Source organism: Coenobita brevimanus, chromosome 54 (genome assembly GCF_032717465.1).
Source record: "Coenobita brevimanus isolate Jiangsu-jjx chromosome 54, ASM3271746v2, whole genome shotgun sequence".
In the NCBI taxonomy this organism is placed as follows: Eukaryota; Metazoa; Arthropoda; class Malacostraca; order Decapoda; family Coenobitidae; genus Coenobita; species Coenobita brevimanus.
In genome coordinates, this window is record NC_137007.1 from 28,546,388 (window position 1) to 28,560,983 (window position 14,596).

A 14,596-nucleotide genomic window follows, 5' to 3' on the forward strand; every position below is an offset into this window, starting at 1 on the left:
AGCTTGTGGAAGGGGAGGGAGTGATTAGAAATGTTCCAGTGATGAAAGATATAAAAGTGGAGGTACAGGAAGTGTATAAATTACTGGAAACTCAAGATGTAAGGAAAGCCCCAGGACCTGATGGAATTTCTAATTGGGTACTGAAGGAATGCAGAGAACAACTGGCGGATAAAATTCACAGTTTAATCGTATGCTCACTGGAAGAGGGGAAAGTGCCACAAGAATGGAAGAGGGCAAATGTGGTACCAATTTACAAGGGAGGAAACAGGGAAGAACCCCTGAATTATAGACCAATGTCTCTAACCAGCATGGTCACAAAATTGTGTGAGAGAATCCTGAAAGACAGATGGATAAAATATCTGGAAGAGATGAATATTTTGGCAGAATGTCAGTTTGGATTCAGAAGTGGAAGGTCATGTGTTTTTAACTTGTTGAGCTTTTACTCGAGCGATTGACGTGGTACAGGAGAGAGATGGTTGGGTGGATTGTGTGTACTTAGACTTAGAGAAGGCCTTTCACAGGGTACCTCATAAGAGACTAATGTGGAAACTAGAATATATAGGAGGACTAAAAGGGAAACTTCTGGAATGGATGAGAGACTTTTTGAGAGATAGACAAATAAGGACAGTAATAAAGGATAGGATGTCTGGATGGAGGGAAGTAACAAGTGGAGTCCCTCAAGGCTCGGTGTTGGCGCCAGTAATGTTCCTGATTTGCGTAAATGATATGGTAGATGGAGTGAACAGTTATGCAAGTTTGTTTGCTGATGATGTAAAGATCTTGAGGAAGGTAGAGGTTGAGGAGGATTGTAAAATACTGCAGGAGGATTTGGATAGGATACACAATTGGAGCCGGACGTGAGAAATGAAATTTAATGTAAAGAAATGTAAAATATTGGAAATGGGTAAAAGTACCAGGAGGCCATCACTGAATTATTTGTTGGGTAATGAATTAATGACAAAAAGGAGAGAAGAGAAGGATTTGGGAGTGCTGGTCCAAGATAGTTTGTCAACAGAAAAGCACATTAACAAGATAGTTGGAGAGACTTATAAACTCTTGACTAACATTAAGAGTAGCATTTCATAGGATCAGGAGATGATGAAAAAATTGATAATGGCCATGATCCGCCCCAGGTTAGAATATGCAGCGGTAGTGTGGTCCCCACACAAAAAGAAAGATATAAACAAGATTGAGAGAATACAAAGAACAGCAACCAAGATGGTCCCCAGTCTGACAGACCTGTCTTACAGAGAGAGGCTGGAAAAACTGGATTTGCCTTCCTTAGAGGAAAGGAGAAAGAGGGGAGACATGATTGCAGTGTTCAGAACCATGGTGAGAGTAGATAAAATTGACAAAGAAGATCTGTTTGTATGGGATAAGAGAGCAACAAGAGGACACGGAATGAAATTGAAAAAGTCAAGCTGCTTGAAGGATATCAAGAAATATAGCTATCCTTACAGAAGTATAGACTTAGGGAATAGCCTGGACAAAGAGATCATCCAGTCTAAAAACTTAAACGAGTTTAAAGCTAAATTCGACTTATTGAGAAACAGCGACGGAAACCCATGAGCATAGTACATTCCGTGTATATCACAATTAGGTATATTAGGTAAATACTTAAATATTTGGAACGACTTAGACAAAGAGGTGGTGCATGAGAAAAACATTCATGTGTGTAAAGGTAGACTTGATAAATGTGGATATGGAGACAGGACAACACGAGCATTGCTCAATTCCTGTATACTACAAATAGGTAAATACAAATAGGTAAATACACACACACACACACACACACACACACACACACACACACACACACACACACACACACACACACACACTACTCTGTGCTTTTAGTATTGCAAAATGGCCACATACTTTAGTAAAGCAAATTTGGAAAAGAAAAGGGATAAAGGTAGAAAGCAAGATGATGATTTCTACCGAGAACTTGTTGAAAAGGAGACTCACAATAAACTGGTAGAGCATGTACACAGACTGGAGATGGCTTTCCAGAATGAAATTGATGAAATAAAGAAGCAGATGCACGTGCAAAATGAAGAAATAGAAAAACTAGGAAGGGAGGTCAACAAGAAAGACACAACCATATGTGAACTAACAGTGGAATTGAGTACACTTAGGAGGAAAATGAGTGAAATGGCAATCACACTAGTCAACCACGAGAGTATTATGGAAGAGTTCAAAAATGATACAGAGACAATTAGGCAAGTAAACAGTCTGATAGACCAGAGCAGTGATATTGAGGAGAAGATAACAGAGGTGAATGAAGCTGTGCAAAGCTACAAAAATGATGTGGAAACCACGTGTGCTGAAATGGTGAAAGTAAAGAAAGACTTAGAAACAAGGGTGGAAGAAAAAAGCATTAAAAAGGAAGTGAAAAGAATAATCCAAAACAATCCTAACTTAATCAGAGATTCAGTATATATCAACAAATCTATAGTAATCACTGGTATAGAAGAGGAAGAAGTAAAAAACAAGATCTCAAGAAACAAAAAGGAGATGGCAAATGTAATGAGCTTATTGAAAGAAGTATCAGAGGAAATCTGTAGTAAAGACATATAGGAACACAAAAGGTTAGGGAAATACGAGAAAAGCAAGTCAAGACCCCTAAAGGTAACTTTCCAGAGTGTAAACACCGTGGAGGAGATACTAAAAAATGCAAAGAATCTTATGAAAAAAGAAGAGTTCAAAAATGTACGGATAAAAAGATGCCTAACACAAGAGGAACTGGAATTACTGAAAGAGAAGAGGGAGGAAGCAAAAACAAAAAATGAGGGAAGATCAGAGGAGGAGAAGAACACATTTTTGTACAAAGTAATAGGATTGCAGGTACGAAAGTGGTACATAACCAGGAGGGAATAAAAAGGAGGAAGGTAGTAGAACCAAGTCATGACAAGTATATAAACAAGATGATGAAGTTGATATACTCAAATGTGGATGGAATGGTATCTAAATTATTTGAGATGAATGATTATGTCAGAGAAAATGAACGACATATAATATGCCTAACTAAAACAAAATTAACACCAAGGTTATCAAATGACATACTAAACTTAGAGGAATATAATATATGGAGAAGAGATAGAAACTTAAAAAAAGGAGGAGGAATTATAATATTAACTAAGACAAATCTAAAAGTCAATGAAATAAAACTAGATATACCCTCACAAATAGAACTGATTGCAGTAGATATCAACACATCTGAAGGGAAAGTAATTGTAGCCAATTTGTACATGCCACCCAGATCAAACACATTGGAAAGAGACGAATATGAGGACCTGGCAGAGAGTACAATTCAGAGTTTAAGAGCATTACTACATAAAATGGAAGAGAAATCGGAAAGAATTATACTAACTGGAGATTTTAATACAAATATAAATTGGAATACTCTAGATAAAATAAGTCAAGAAAGCTGTTGGGACCAAAAGCTCCTGGATCTCATGCAAGAGTTTTTCCTAACGCAACATGTGAGGGAAACCACCAGAAAAAGAGAACTCGATGTACCTTCAATGCTAGATCTCATATTTACTAGGCAAAAATATGATATTGACAGTTTAATAGATCACCCTCCACTTGGCAAAAGCGACCATGCAGTACTAAATTACAACTTCAGGATAGCATATGACATAGTTAACAGCAATGAAAGTTACAAAAAGAGCCTAAATTATAAAAAGGGAAATTATCACGACCTAAAGAAGTGTTTCTTAGAAGTTGATTGGGAAAATGAGCTTAGAGGACAAGATTTAAATGCTGTATATAAAAAATTCTGTGAATTTTATGAAATAGGAGTCCAGAAGTGCATCCCACAGCACAAAGAAGCAGTTAAGAAAATACGGAAATGGTTCAATACAGAATGTAAAAAATCAAAAGAAAGAAGAGATTTGTTGTGGAATAGATACAGAAGACACACTAGTGAAATGGCATATAATAATTACAAACAGGCAAGAAACGATTATACAAGAATAAGGAGGGAAGCCCAAAAACAGTTTGAGGAGGATATCATAAATAAAATTAGTGATCAACCGAAGCTATTTTACAGCTACATCAGAAGCAAAACCAAAGTAAAAGATATAATACAATCCATTATGGACGAGGGAATCACTTATACACAAGAGAAAGATATTTGTGAAACACTAAATAAGAATTTCCAGTGAGTTTTTACAGAAGAAAAAAATTTTGGGAGAGACTATGTGGAACATGCATGTCCATGCATACTACCAGATACACAAATATCAGAAAAAGTAATACAGGAGGAGTTAAGTAAATTAGACAGAGGAAAAGCAAATGGTCCTGATGAAATTTCATATTCGGTGCTACGAGAATGTGCAAAGGAGTTAAGTAAACCATTATTTTTAAATTTCAAGAAATCATTTGAGTCAAGGTAAACTACCTGATATTTGGAAGAAAGCAAATATTGTCCCCATATTCAAGAAGGGGAATAGACAAAATCCACTCAGCTACCGACCAGTATCACTGACCAGTGTTGTAAGCAAGGTATTAGAAATGCTTATAAGAAAAGCTTGAGTAAATCATCTAGAAGAACACAATATGATAACAGAAAGACAGGTTGGTTTCAGAAAAGGAAAATCATGTGTTACTAATCTGTTGAGCTACTATGACAGAGTAACAGACACAAGAAAGAGAAGGATGTGTGGACAGTATCTATTTAGATTTCAAGAAAACATTTGACATAGTACCACACCAAAGACTTATATGGAAACTGTACCATCAAGGAGGAATTTGAGGCAAACAGTTTTGTTGGATGCAAGATTTTCTCATAAGAAGAGAAATGAGAACAGTGCTAAGGGGAAAATACTCATTATGGAAAGAAGTGACTAGTGGAGTACCACAGGGCTCAGTGCTGGCACCAATCATGGTTTTGGTGTATATAAATGATATAGACAGTAACACTGGAAATGAAAGCTATCTAAATATGTTTGAGATGATGCAAAAATACAAAGGAGAATTACTAACACAGACTCTTGTAAAGAGCTACAAGAAGAATTAAATAAACTTCATGAATGAAGTAATACATGGCAAATGGAATTCAGTGTGGACAAGTGTCATGTAATCAAGTTTGGTAAGTGTGGAAAAAGACCTGATTGGGATTATACATTAGGAAATAAAACCCTACACACATCAGAAAGAGAGAAGGACCTAGGTGTGATTATCAATAACGGACTATCTCCGGCTGACCACATCAGTGAGAAGTTACGGAACATGTATATACTTCTTGCAAATATGAGAATAGCATTCATATACATAAATGAAGACATGCTAAGAAGGATAATAACATCATTCATCAGACCAACCTTGGAGTATGCATCAGTAGTCTGGGGTCTTCATCTCAAAAAAGACATAGACAAGATTGAAAAAGTTCAAAGGGCCGCTACAAGATGGATACCAAGCTTAAGTGATCTAAGCTATGAAGTAGGACTGAATAAACTGAATCTACCAACACTACAGGAAAGAAGAAAAAGAGGTGACATGATAATGCTATATAAATGCATATCAGGGAAGGAGAAAATAGACATAAATAATTACTTAACATATGGGGAAGCATCAGCAAGTGGATACCGCAAAAAACTACGTAAGAAGAGAGGTGATAAAAACATGAGGAAATTTAGTTTCCCAAACAGAGCAATTGATTAGTGGAATGCACTACTGAATGAAATAGTGTGTGCCAAAACAATTCATAGATTTAAGGGTATGTACGATAAATATGGTTTAAGACACGGAACAGTACGAGCTTGACTCATTCCTGTAAAGATACAATTAGGTAAGAATACACACACACACACACACACACACACACACACACACACACACACACACACACACACATGAGAGGGAGAGAGGGGGGAAGGGAATCTGCACACACACACACACACACACACACACACACACACACACACACACACACACACGAGAGAGAGAGAGAGTAAATAAAGAAATGGCAGGAAATGAGTCCCTTGCACGAATGAAGAGATAAGGCGTGACAGCCGTCCCTCTTTTCTTTCTCATTGTCCATTCCCATTCCCTCCCTCCCTCTTGGAGAAAGAAAGAGAGAGAGAGAGAGAGAAAATAGAGGAATGGCACAGCGTCCCTTCCTCCCTTGGAATGAATGAATGACATCCCTCTTGTCTTTCATTCTCCATTCCCTCCATCCTCTAGTCCCATCACCTAGGCCGAAGCCCTCGAAGTCAGACTCAGGCTCCAGCACCTCCACTTCCTCTCTGTCTACTTTTCCTCCTTCATCCAAGTCTTGCAGAATAGCAGCCACATTCTGTTTTTCCTGAAAATATCGTGTGATCTGTGTGATCTGGGCTTGTCTCTGCTTCTGTATGTTTCTGTTGTAGACAGCCATCACTTTAGACTTCAGATCACTCAAGGTTGATTGGGTGTTGGTAGCCTCAGGCATGCGTCGTTGGCTGCCAGTCTGGTAGTATTGAAATGTAGGGAAATTTGCAAAGTGTGAGATAACTGGGAAACTTTTTTTCTTGCGTGAAAAAGAGCCGTTGAAGTAAAACGCGTCAAAATACGATGAACCACTGTATGTATATATTTATATGGAAGTATGGCCTTATGTCCATGATGTATTCCCCAAACTGCAGTAATTCATTCCTCATCTTCTCTCTGTGTTGTGCACCTAAGGGTTGGTTGTCGCTGTTTCCAGTCTCCAGGTATCTCCTCACCCATGCCGCCACAATTGGCTTCGATACACTAATGCGTTGAGCGATTTCTGCATTGGAATGCCCTTCAATGTGCAAAATAACAATAGCACCATGCGTTTCCCATGAGGTTTCCTTGCTACATGACTTTAAAATGCAGGATTAGCTAACGTTGTCATGGTATCAGATATCTGCAATCCCTGACTCAAGACTTGATTCACGATATGAAGTACCGGACCTTTCGTGAAGTTTCTGACAGCCAGAATTGCCAGCAGTCTCGACACTGCTCAAATCTCTCTAATCATTTTGGAGTCTTGCTTTCACGTATTTATGGATACTTTTTTGTATGATGGTACATAGAATAGTGCATAGGTACAGTGTTTTTTTGGTTTTCAGTGGTTTTCCTGCATGGTTTTCTTGGTGTTTAGCATTACTTTTGATATCCCTAAGTGTGTCTAGATGTCTAAATATGCCTGAGTGACTGGAAAACAGTGCCAATTTAAGCTTAGGTACTATACAAATTGGTTAGATATGTTGGAGGTGGGTATAGGTAGCGTCTGGGTATGGTAGGGGAATAGTGTTCATTATCTGGATGTTGCCACTACCCAGACATGCCTTTGGCTCTATTATGTCCGGATAAATGAGGGATTACTGTGTACTCTATACGTATATATATATATATATATATATATATATATATATATATATATATATATATATACTGTATATATATATATATATATATATATATATATATATATTTATGTATCAGTATACCCCAGTTTAACAGTGGAATTGGTTAGGTAAAAACCCATCATCAGGCGGGGTATCATATATCAGTGTAGATTTATCATGTAAAGTAATGGGATGCGATTTTTCAGCCTTTGGTCCCCCCCCCCCATCTAAGTCCAGAACCAATCTAAATGAGCCCAAAAACAAGTTCAAAGCCAATCTAAATGGCCTAAAAGCTGTAAAAGAAGCTAACCTAAGCCTAACACCTGTAAATAACTCAGTAAAACCAACAAATAAAATCTGAAAATTGTCAAATATAAGTCTTGAAAAACAATCAAGCTTAGTAAACTGTACCCCAAAATGACAGTGTTTACCCCACCTATGGCTGAAACACATTAAGTCTAAAAACAGTTTATAAATCAACCTAAACACAATTTTAGTCTAAAATATCATCAAAATCGGTAAAAAAAAATCAAAACCCATCATTAAGCTGGGGTTTGGCCATCGTAGGCAGGGTATGGTGGTAATTTCTACCCCCATTGTTAAGCCGGGGTATCACATCTAGGGGTTTTGAATATCGAGGTGCACCTGTACTGTTTATGTAAAGACATTTGATGCTTTTATCCAAGAACAACTATTAATTTTTTTCCAGTGATTTCTGTCTGTTTGTCTATAACCAGATGCCTTAATTCTATAAGGGGTGACTCATATATACTCTTCTAGCCAGTCTCTCAGTCTCCATTCTTTCTGTATGGTCAAACCATTTCCCAGTGTTTAACTTACTCCCAGGGCTTTGTTCATTATTTCTCTCCCGTTACACTGGGTTGAATCCATAGGAATAACTGCATAGCCAACTCTGCTGTGTATGTCATCTGCTGACATACACAGCAGAGTATCTGCAAATAACAGAACCTGATTACATGCATACCAAGGTAAATAATTAGAGCACAGTAATTTTGTTAGAAAATTGTAATATGCTAAATACATGCTGTTTATGTTCAATTACAAACAGGACGCAGAAAAAAGTGCTGGAGATGATGAAGTCAGTGAAGGAGGAGATATGGAAACAGAGCAGTGTGATATTCCAGGCCTGAAGTGCCGCATCAACAATCCATTGGAGTTCTTGGGCCTCTATAACACCTTTCATGATGCCTGCCACCGCAACCACATACCAGCCAAAGTGGTATGTACTAGAGTTCTAGAGTTTTATATATATATATATATATATATATATGTATATACAGTACCTCCCCCTAGTACGCGCCTATATGGGCGGCAGATGACGTTGCGTACTAGGAATTCGCGTACTGTGAATACATTAACTTTTGGGAAAAATTACATATGGGCGGCACCCCCCTTCGTGGGCAACCCTTAAGACGCCTTTCAAACCTAAGTATTGTACAATACAGGGAAACTATCTAAGACATATTACCTAAGATAAAGTAAACCAACAAGATTATGGCTTTACAGTACTAGGTAAATCAACAAGGATATGGCTTAACTAAACCAACAAGAATATGGCTGCTCACTGTTACCCATTATTGCTTCTTGGGGGGGCAATGTCGCGTACTCGGGGTAACCCTGGATTTGGGCCACTCTTCACTGCCCGTCTCGCTTACAAGGAGTTCAGTTCGCGTACTAATAAAAAATACACTTAAAAAAAAAAAAAAAAAAAATAGGTCCTTGTGTACATAGGGGATTGCGTACTCGGAACTCGCATACTGTGGGGATGTACTGTGTGTGTATATATATATATGAATACGGTGGTTCAGAAGCGGTATGTTTTGATCAGGTATTTGTAGTAGTACAGGAAGTGGAAAAAGCTTGTGAAAAAGGCTAAGGTATTTATGAATCAGAAGTGTACAACATGGTGTATAGAGAAGATAATAGAATGTGTTATGTGTGTAAGGTGTGAATGGAATGTGTTGAATGCTGCAAGGAGTTTTTATGATGGTATTAAATCATTTGAAAATTTAGGTGGATGTCTAAAGTGAGTTGTTAATGTTAGTGTTGGAGTGAGACAAGGATATTTAATATTGCCGTGGCTGTTCATTTTATATATATATATATACCTGTATTTATCTATCTATCTGTCTATCTATCTATCTATCTATCTATATTTATGTATATATATATATATATATATATATATATATATATATATATATATATATATATATATATATATATATATATATATATATATATATATATATATATATATCCATCCATCATCCAATCATGCATTGCCCCATTGGGAGCATAGGAGCCCAGGGCTAGGCAGTTGGTCCCGACATTTAAGATGAGAGTGACCAGCCTCACTCATCCCTGAGTGGCATTACATGAGCAATCAACCCCCACCATCCCTTGGATATAAACCTTCACCAGCTCAATCCGATTGGAGTGTCTTAATTTCCCACAAAACATCCAGGTGCCATAATTTGGTCATATGGTTACCACCCAGCACAGTAAATGGTTTCCTGGTGTATGAGAAACCATTTGGCTTGTCACTCAGTGTAGAGTCACTCATAAGCAGAAGGAAGAGGAAAGAATGAAGGAAGGAAAGACAAAAGAGGGAGTGTAAAGTCACCCATATGCAGAAGGAAGAGGAATGAATGAAGGAAAGACAGACGAGGAAGAGAGGAAAGGGCAGGCACCCGAGAGCAGCACTACAGCGAGTGAGTGGATGGTGAGTACTTCCACCAACCACTACTATCGATACATGTATATATCTATATCTATCTGTCTCTATCTATATATATACACACACATTATATATATATATATATATATATATATATATATATTTATATATATATATATATATTTATTTATTTATATATATATATATATATATATATATATATATATATATATATATGTATAATTTACACACAGTATATATACAGTAGATAGATAGATAGATAGATAGATTGAGAGATCGAAAGATTGATTGATTTGGCATCATGTGGCATTCCACAAATGTAGATTCCCATTTGATTTAGCATGTCAGGTAACGTGGAGTGTGACGTTGTCTCCATGTTTTTGTTTAATCATACAGCCATTAGTGATGCTTGTGTTGTGCAGTCTTCGATATGTTATGTGGGCATATCCTGCAGTCAGGGCAAATTGTCATTTCTGATTCCACCCAACACAGATCTATCTAATGAAGGCTGAATGATGTCCTTATCTAAGCAAAGCCAGGTGAACTCAATCATCTCTGTTTAATATACCTTGGATGGGTGGATGTCAGGACTGGGGCTTGTAGTATAGAGGTCTGATTGATGTGTTGTATTGCCGTGCACATGGAATGATTATGTACAGTAGGTGTTTCTTCATTGCAAGTGTTTAAATGTCAGGAGGTGGGATGTTGTTGAAGTTGGAGAGGGTTTGGTAATACTGGTATTTGTGTGGTGAATGTTTTATGCGTCCTGTTGTGCTGTGTGGCTCTGACAGGAGTCATTGTGTTAGCACATGCTGCAGTGTAGAGTTATTGTGTGCCTCGCATGTCAAGATATTCTCTGACAGGGAGGACTTTGGTTTCAAAGTGTATGTGAGCTGTGGGAGTAGTATTGGTTCAACCAGTGATGATGCATAGAATGTTGTCCATTATGGTCTGCAACAAGTGTTCGTGGGCCCTTTGGGCCCCTCACACTTGCTCCTGCGGAGGGCTCCCGCATTTATGTGCCGTTCTAGTGTAACATTGTCACTTGGATTTTTTTGCAGCTAACCAATTGATCGTGTTATTTGCAGCTTCAGGAATGGAACCCAAGTTGTCCGAAATGCTCTAGTTGTACCTGTGGGCAAAAATTCTACGGAGATCTTATGCCGGGCCCCAGGGCCGGCGTTTTTTAGTCAAAATGTGATCGCTCGTTAAATATAATAAAAGTTTTTCAATTGTGATTGGACCGAGTTTTTTCACATCAGCGAATTTTTTGCAATTTCTGTGCCAATTTTGGTGCAATTTGAATATGTAGTGTCAGCTGCCCAAAATACAGAGACACACACACACACACACACACACACACACACACACACACACACACACACAGATAAAATTGACAAAGAAGATCTGTTTTTATGGGATAAGAGAGTAACAAGAGGACACGGGATGAAACTGAGGAAGCCAAGCTGCTTGAAGGATATCAAGAAATATAGTTTAGACTGGACGATCTCTTTGTCCAGGTTATTCCAGTGGAATAACCTGGACAAAGATATCGTCCAGTCTAAAAATTTAAACGAGTTTAAAACTAAATTTGACTTACTGAGAAACAGAGACAGGACCCCACGAGCGTAGCTCATTTCCTGTATATCACAATTAGGTAAATACAATTATGTAAATACACACACACACACACACACACACACACATGGCTACAGCTATAGTATATTAGATGTGTTTAGTGAATGTTAGGATGAGGACCCATGCTTGGGCAGCATAGATCATCACTGATATGATGTACTGTTTTTAGAGTAGGGAGAGTGTTTCTTTCTGTTCCCCAAGGTTTGTCCCTGTAATTACCTCAAGTATGGTAAGTCTGGGAGTTCACTGCTCCTTTATGTCCTACAATGTGAGTCCATTATCATATTTCGCTCCAAGGATCTTGATGTAGGTAGGGTGTAGGTGGCATTGTTGCATTATTAAGTGTGATGTTAGGGGTGTACCTGTGCTCATGACTGCAGCTTGTAAGTGTAGTGGTGGATTTGTGTGGAGTGATCGTCAGGCTATTGCCCCATCAGGCTATTGCCCTTGACCCACAGTTGAAGAGCATTGAGGTAATCTTGTTGGAATGTGCAGGCTATGTTTGTGTTGTGGTGTGTGGTTGTTATGGTAATGTCATCTGCATGTAAGGCAATGTTTGTAGGCAGCTGGGGTCTAGGAATGTCATGCATGTACAGTATATGCTGAAAATTGTGGGTGAAAAAAATGGAGGTTTGTGGACCTCCTTTCAGAGAGGTTTGTGTTCATGATGACTTGCCCAGGAGTTTAACTTGTACTTGTTTACCAGGGAAGTAGTTGGAAAGCCAGCATTTGGTGGTGTCTTCTGGTTTATGTTATAAGTTTTTGTAATGAACATAGGGATGGCATTAAAGGCTTTACCAGTGTCTACTGTTGTCAGACATGTACTGTACATTGTGCAGGTCTCGAATTACTGCCATTAGTTGTGTTCTGTGTGAAGTTCCATAGTAAGATGTTTGGGAGCATAATGCTTTAAAGCTGTGTTATGAGGTAATAAGGGGAAATAAGGTGTGACTTTGTTATGAATAAGGCATTCATTTATCTTTGACAGTGTGTAAGTAGTATTTTGGGCCTGTATAATGAAGACTTTGTTGGGTCCTTGTGTGGTTTAAGAATAGTGATGATTATTTTATGTTTCAAATGTTAAGAATGGTAGAATATGCTTGTGAATAGTTGCTGATATTTTAAGTGCCTGAAGCTATGGTCCTAATGTGTCAGGTGTAGGCTGCAGATGTTTGTAGAATTTTTCTTCTTGGTAATGTTGCGTATCTGTTCTGAAGTGGAGGCTGTTACATTGTGGTCAAGTGGAAAGGACTGTGTGTGCAGAAGAGAATGTTCTGACTCAGTGCATGTTGGTGTAAGGTTGCTTATGTTTGCATTGTGGTTCACAAGAATGTCAGCTTGTTCTTTGTAAGAAGGGATGTGTTGGGTGTTGATGATGATGGTGATGGGAGTGTTGAAGGTGCTTGTTTGTGATTCAGTGATACTAGTAAGTGTTTTGCTAATCCTAGAGGGATCTATGAAATGGTTGAATGTTGTTACAAAGACTTTCCAATATACTGTTTTCTTTGTGATAATTTTGCAGTAATTTCTGATGTTTAATTACTGGAGCTTTGTGATAATGTCTTGTGTGTGTGTGTTCCCAGGAGAGTGGATTTGTTTTAAGTGTGTCACATTGTTTTTTGAGGTGAGCAATCTCCGGTATCAGTGTGAGTTGTAGTGTATATGTGTTGTTGCCTCATGGAATGTGGTGTTTGATGTTTAATTACTGGAGCTTTGTGATAATGTCGTGTGTGTGTGTGTTCCCAGGAGAGTGGATTTGTTTTGAGTGTGTCACATTGTTTTTTGAGGTGAGCAGTCTCCGGTATAAGTGTGGGTTGTAGTGTATATGTGTTGTTGCCTCATGGAATGTGGTGTTTGTCTGCATTAAGTATGAAATTGTTGAATTTATGATGTGGCCACCAGTGTTGGTGATGTGGTTATTGCTTAGTGTCTCAAAGTGCTGTTCACTTTCATTAATAAATTTTTTCCATTTTGCTTTCTTGTCAATTGTGTGATGTGTGATCACTCTGGTCTGGAGTATATTCCTGTGGTGAATGATAGGGAGGTGATCTGAAGTGAGTTTGAGGGTGTTGTTGATGTTGTTTCATAACCCTGGTCTGTCTTGCTGAGCTGACCTGTTAACCATTGGTGAGCAACTGCATCTGTGGGGTCATCCTAAAGGTACAGTATTGTACGTACATTCTGTAGAGATTTTGCATCCTTTAGTAGTAGGCAGCACCTCACAAGGTTTGAACCAGGTTCCTTCCTGTGATGAGGGGCTTGGAAATATGAGGTGTGTCCAGAAAGAAACAACTTTCTGAATGGAGCACCAACTAGCAGCCGTATCATGATTGTGACAGGAGTGCTGTGTTGCAGTGACTTTGAACTTTAGAGTAACACTAGCTGGATCACTCCACGCCATTGAGTCATTGAGGTACACAAGCTTGAGCGAATGTGTGTTTAGTTCACTTGGCAAATTTTCTTCTATCTCTTTTATCACTTGAAATCGGTGACCTTTCAGGGTGGATTTCAACAAAAGAAGGTCCACATGGGCCAAATCCGGAGAGTAGTTTGGCTGAGGGCTGATAGTTGTCTTGTGCATCACCAAAAAGTTACAGTTAAGGAACGATGCATGAGCAGGTTCATTGTCATGGTGCAGCATCCAGGTTCTGTTTCTCCATGCCTCAGGCCTCCTGTTCACACTTCCTCCTTCAGACAGTTGAACATGTTCAAGTAAAACTGTATTGACTGTCTGACCATGTGGAACAAACTCTTGATGAACAACGTCCTTCCAATTAAAGAGAGAGAGTGGGGGGGGGGGAGATCAACATCACCTTCACAGTTGAGCAATTCTGACGTGCTTTTTTTTTCTTTTCTTTTTTTTTTCCAATGA

The 14,596-nt window shown here is 38.4% G+C and overlaps 1 protein-coding gene across 1 annotated transcript in view; it reads left to right on the forward strand.

The window, feature by feature from the left end:
- LOC145400934 (protein zer-1 homolog) overlaps positions 1 to 14,596 on the forward strand; it is a 397,151-nt gene that overhangs the window by 82,737 nt on the left and 299,818 nt on the right. The window contains exon 4 of the mRNA XM_080273299.1: positions 8,434 to 8,604. Within this exon, the coding sequence (XP_080129425.1) occupies positions 8,434 to 8,604 (171 nt within the window). The remainder of the gene's footprint in view (positions 1 to 8,433; positions 8,605 to 14,596) is intronic.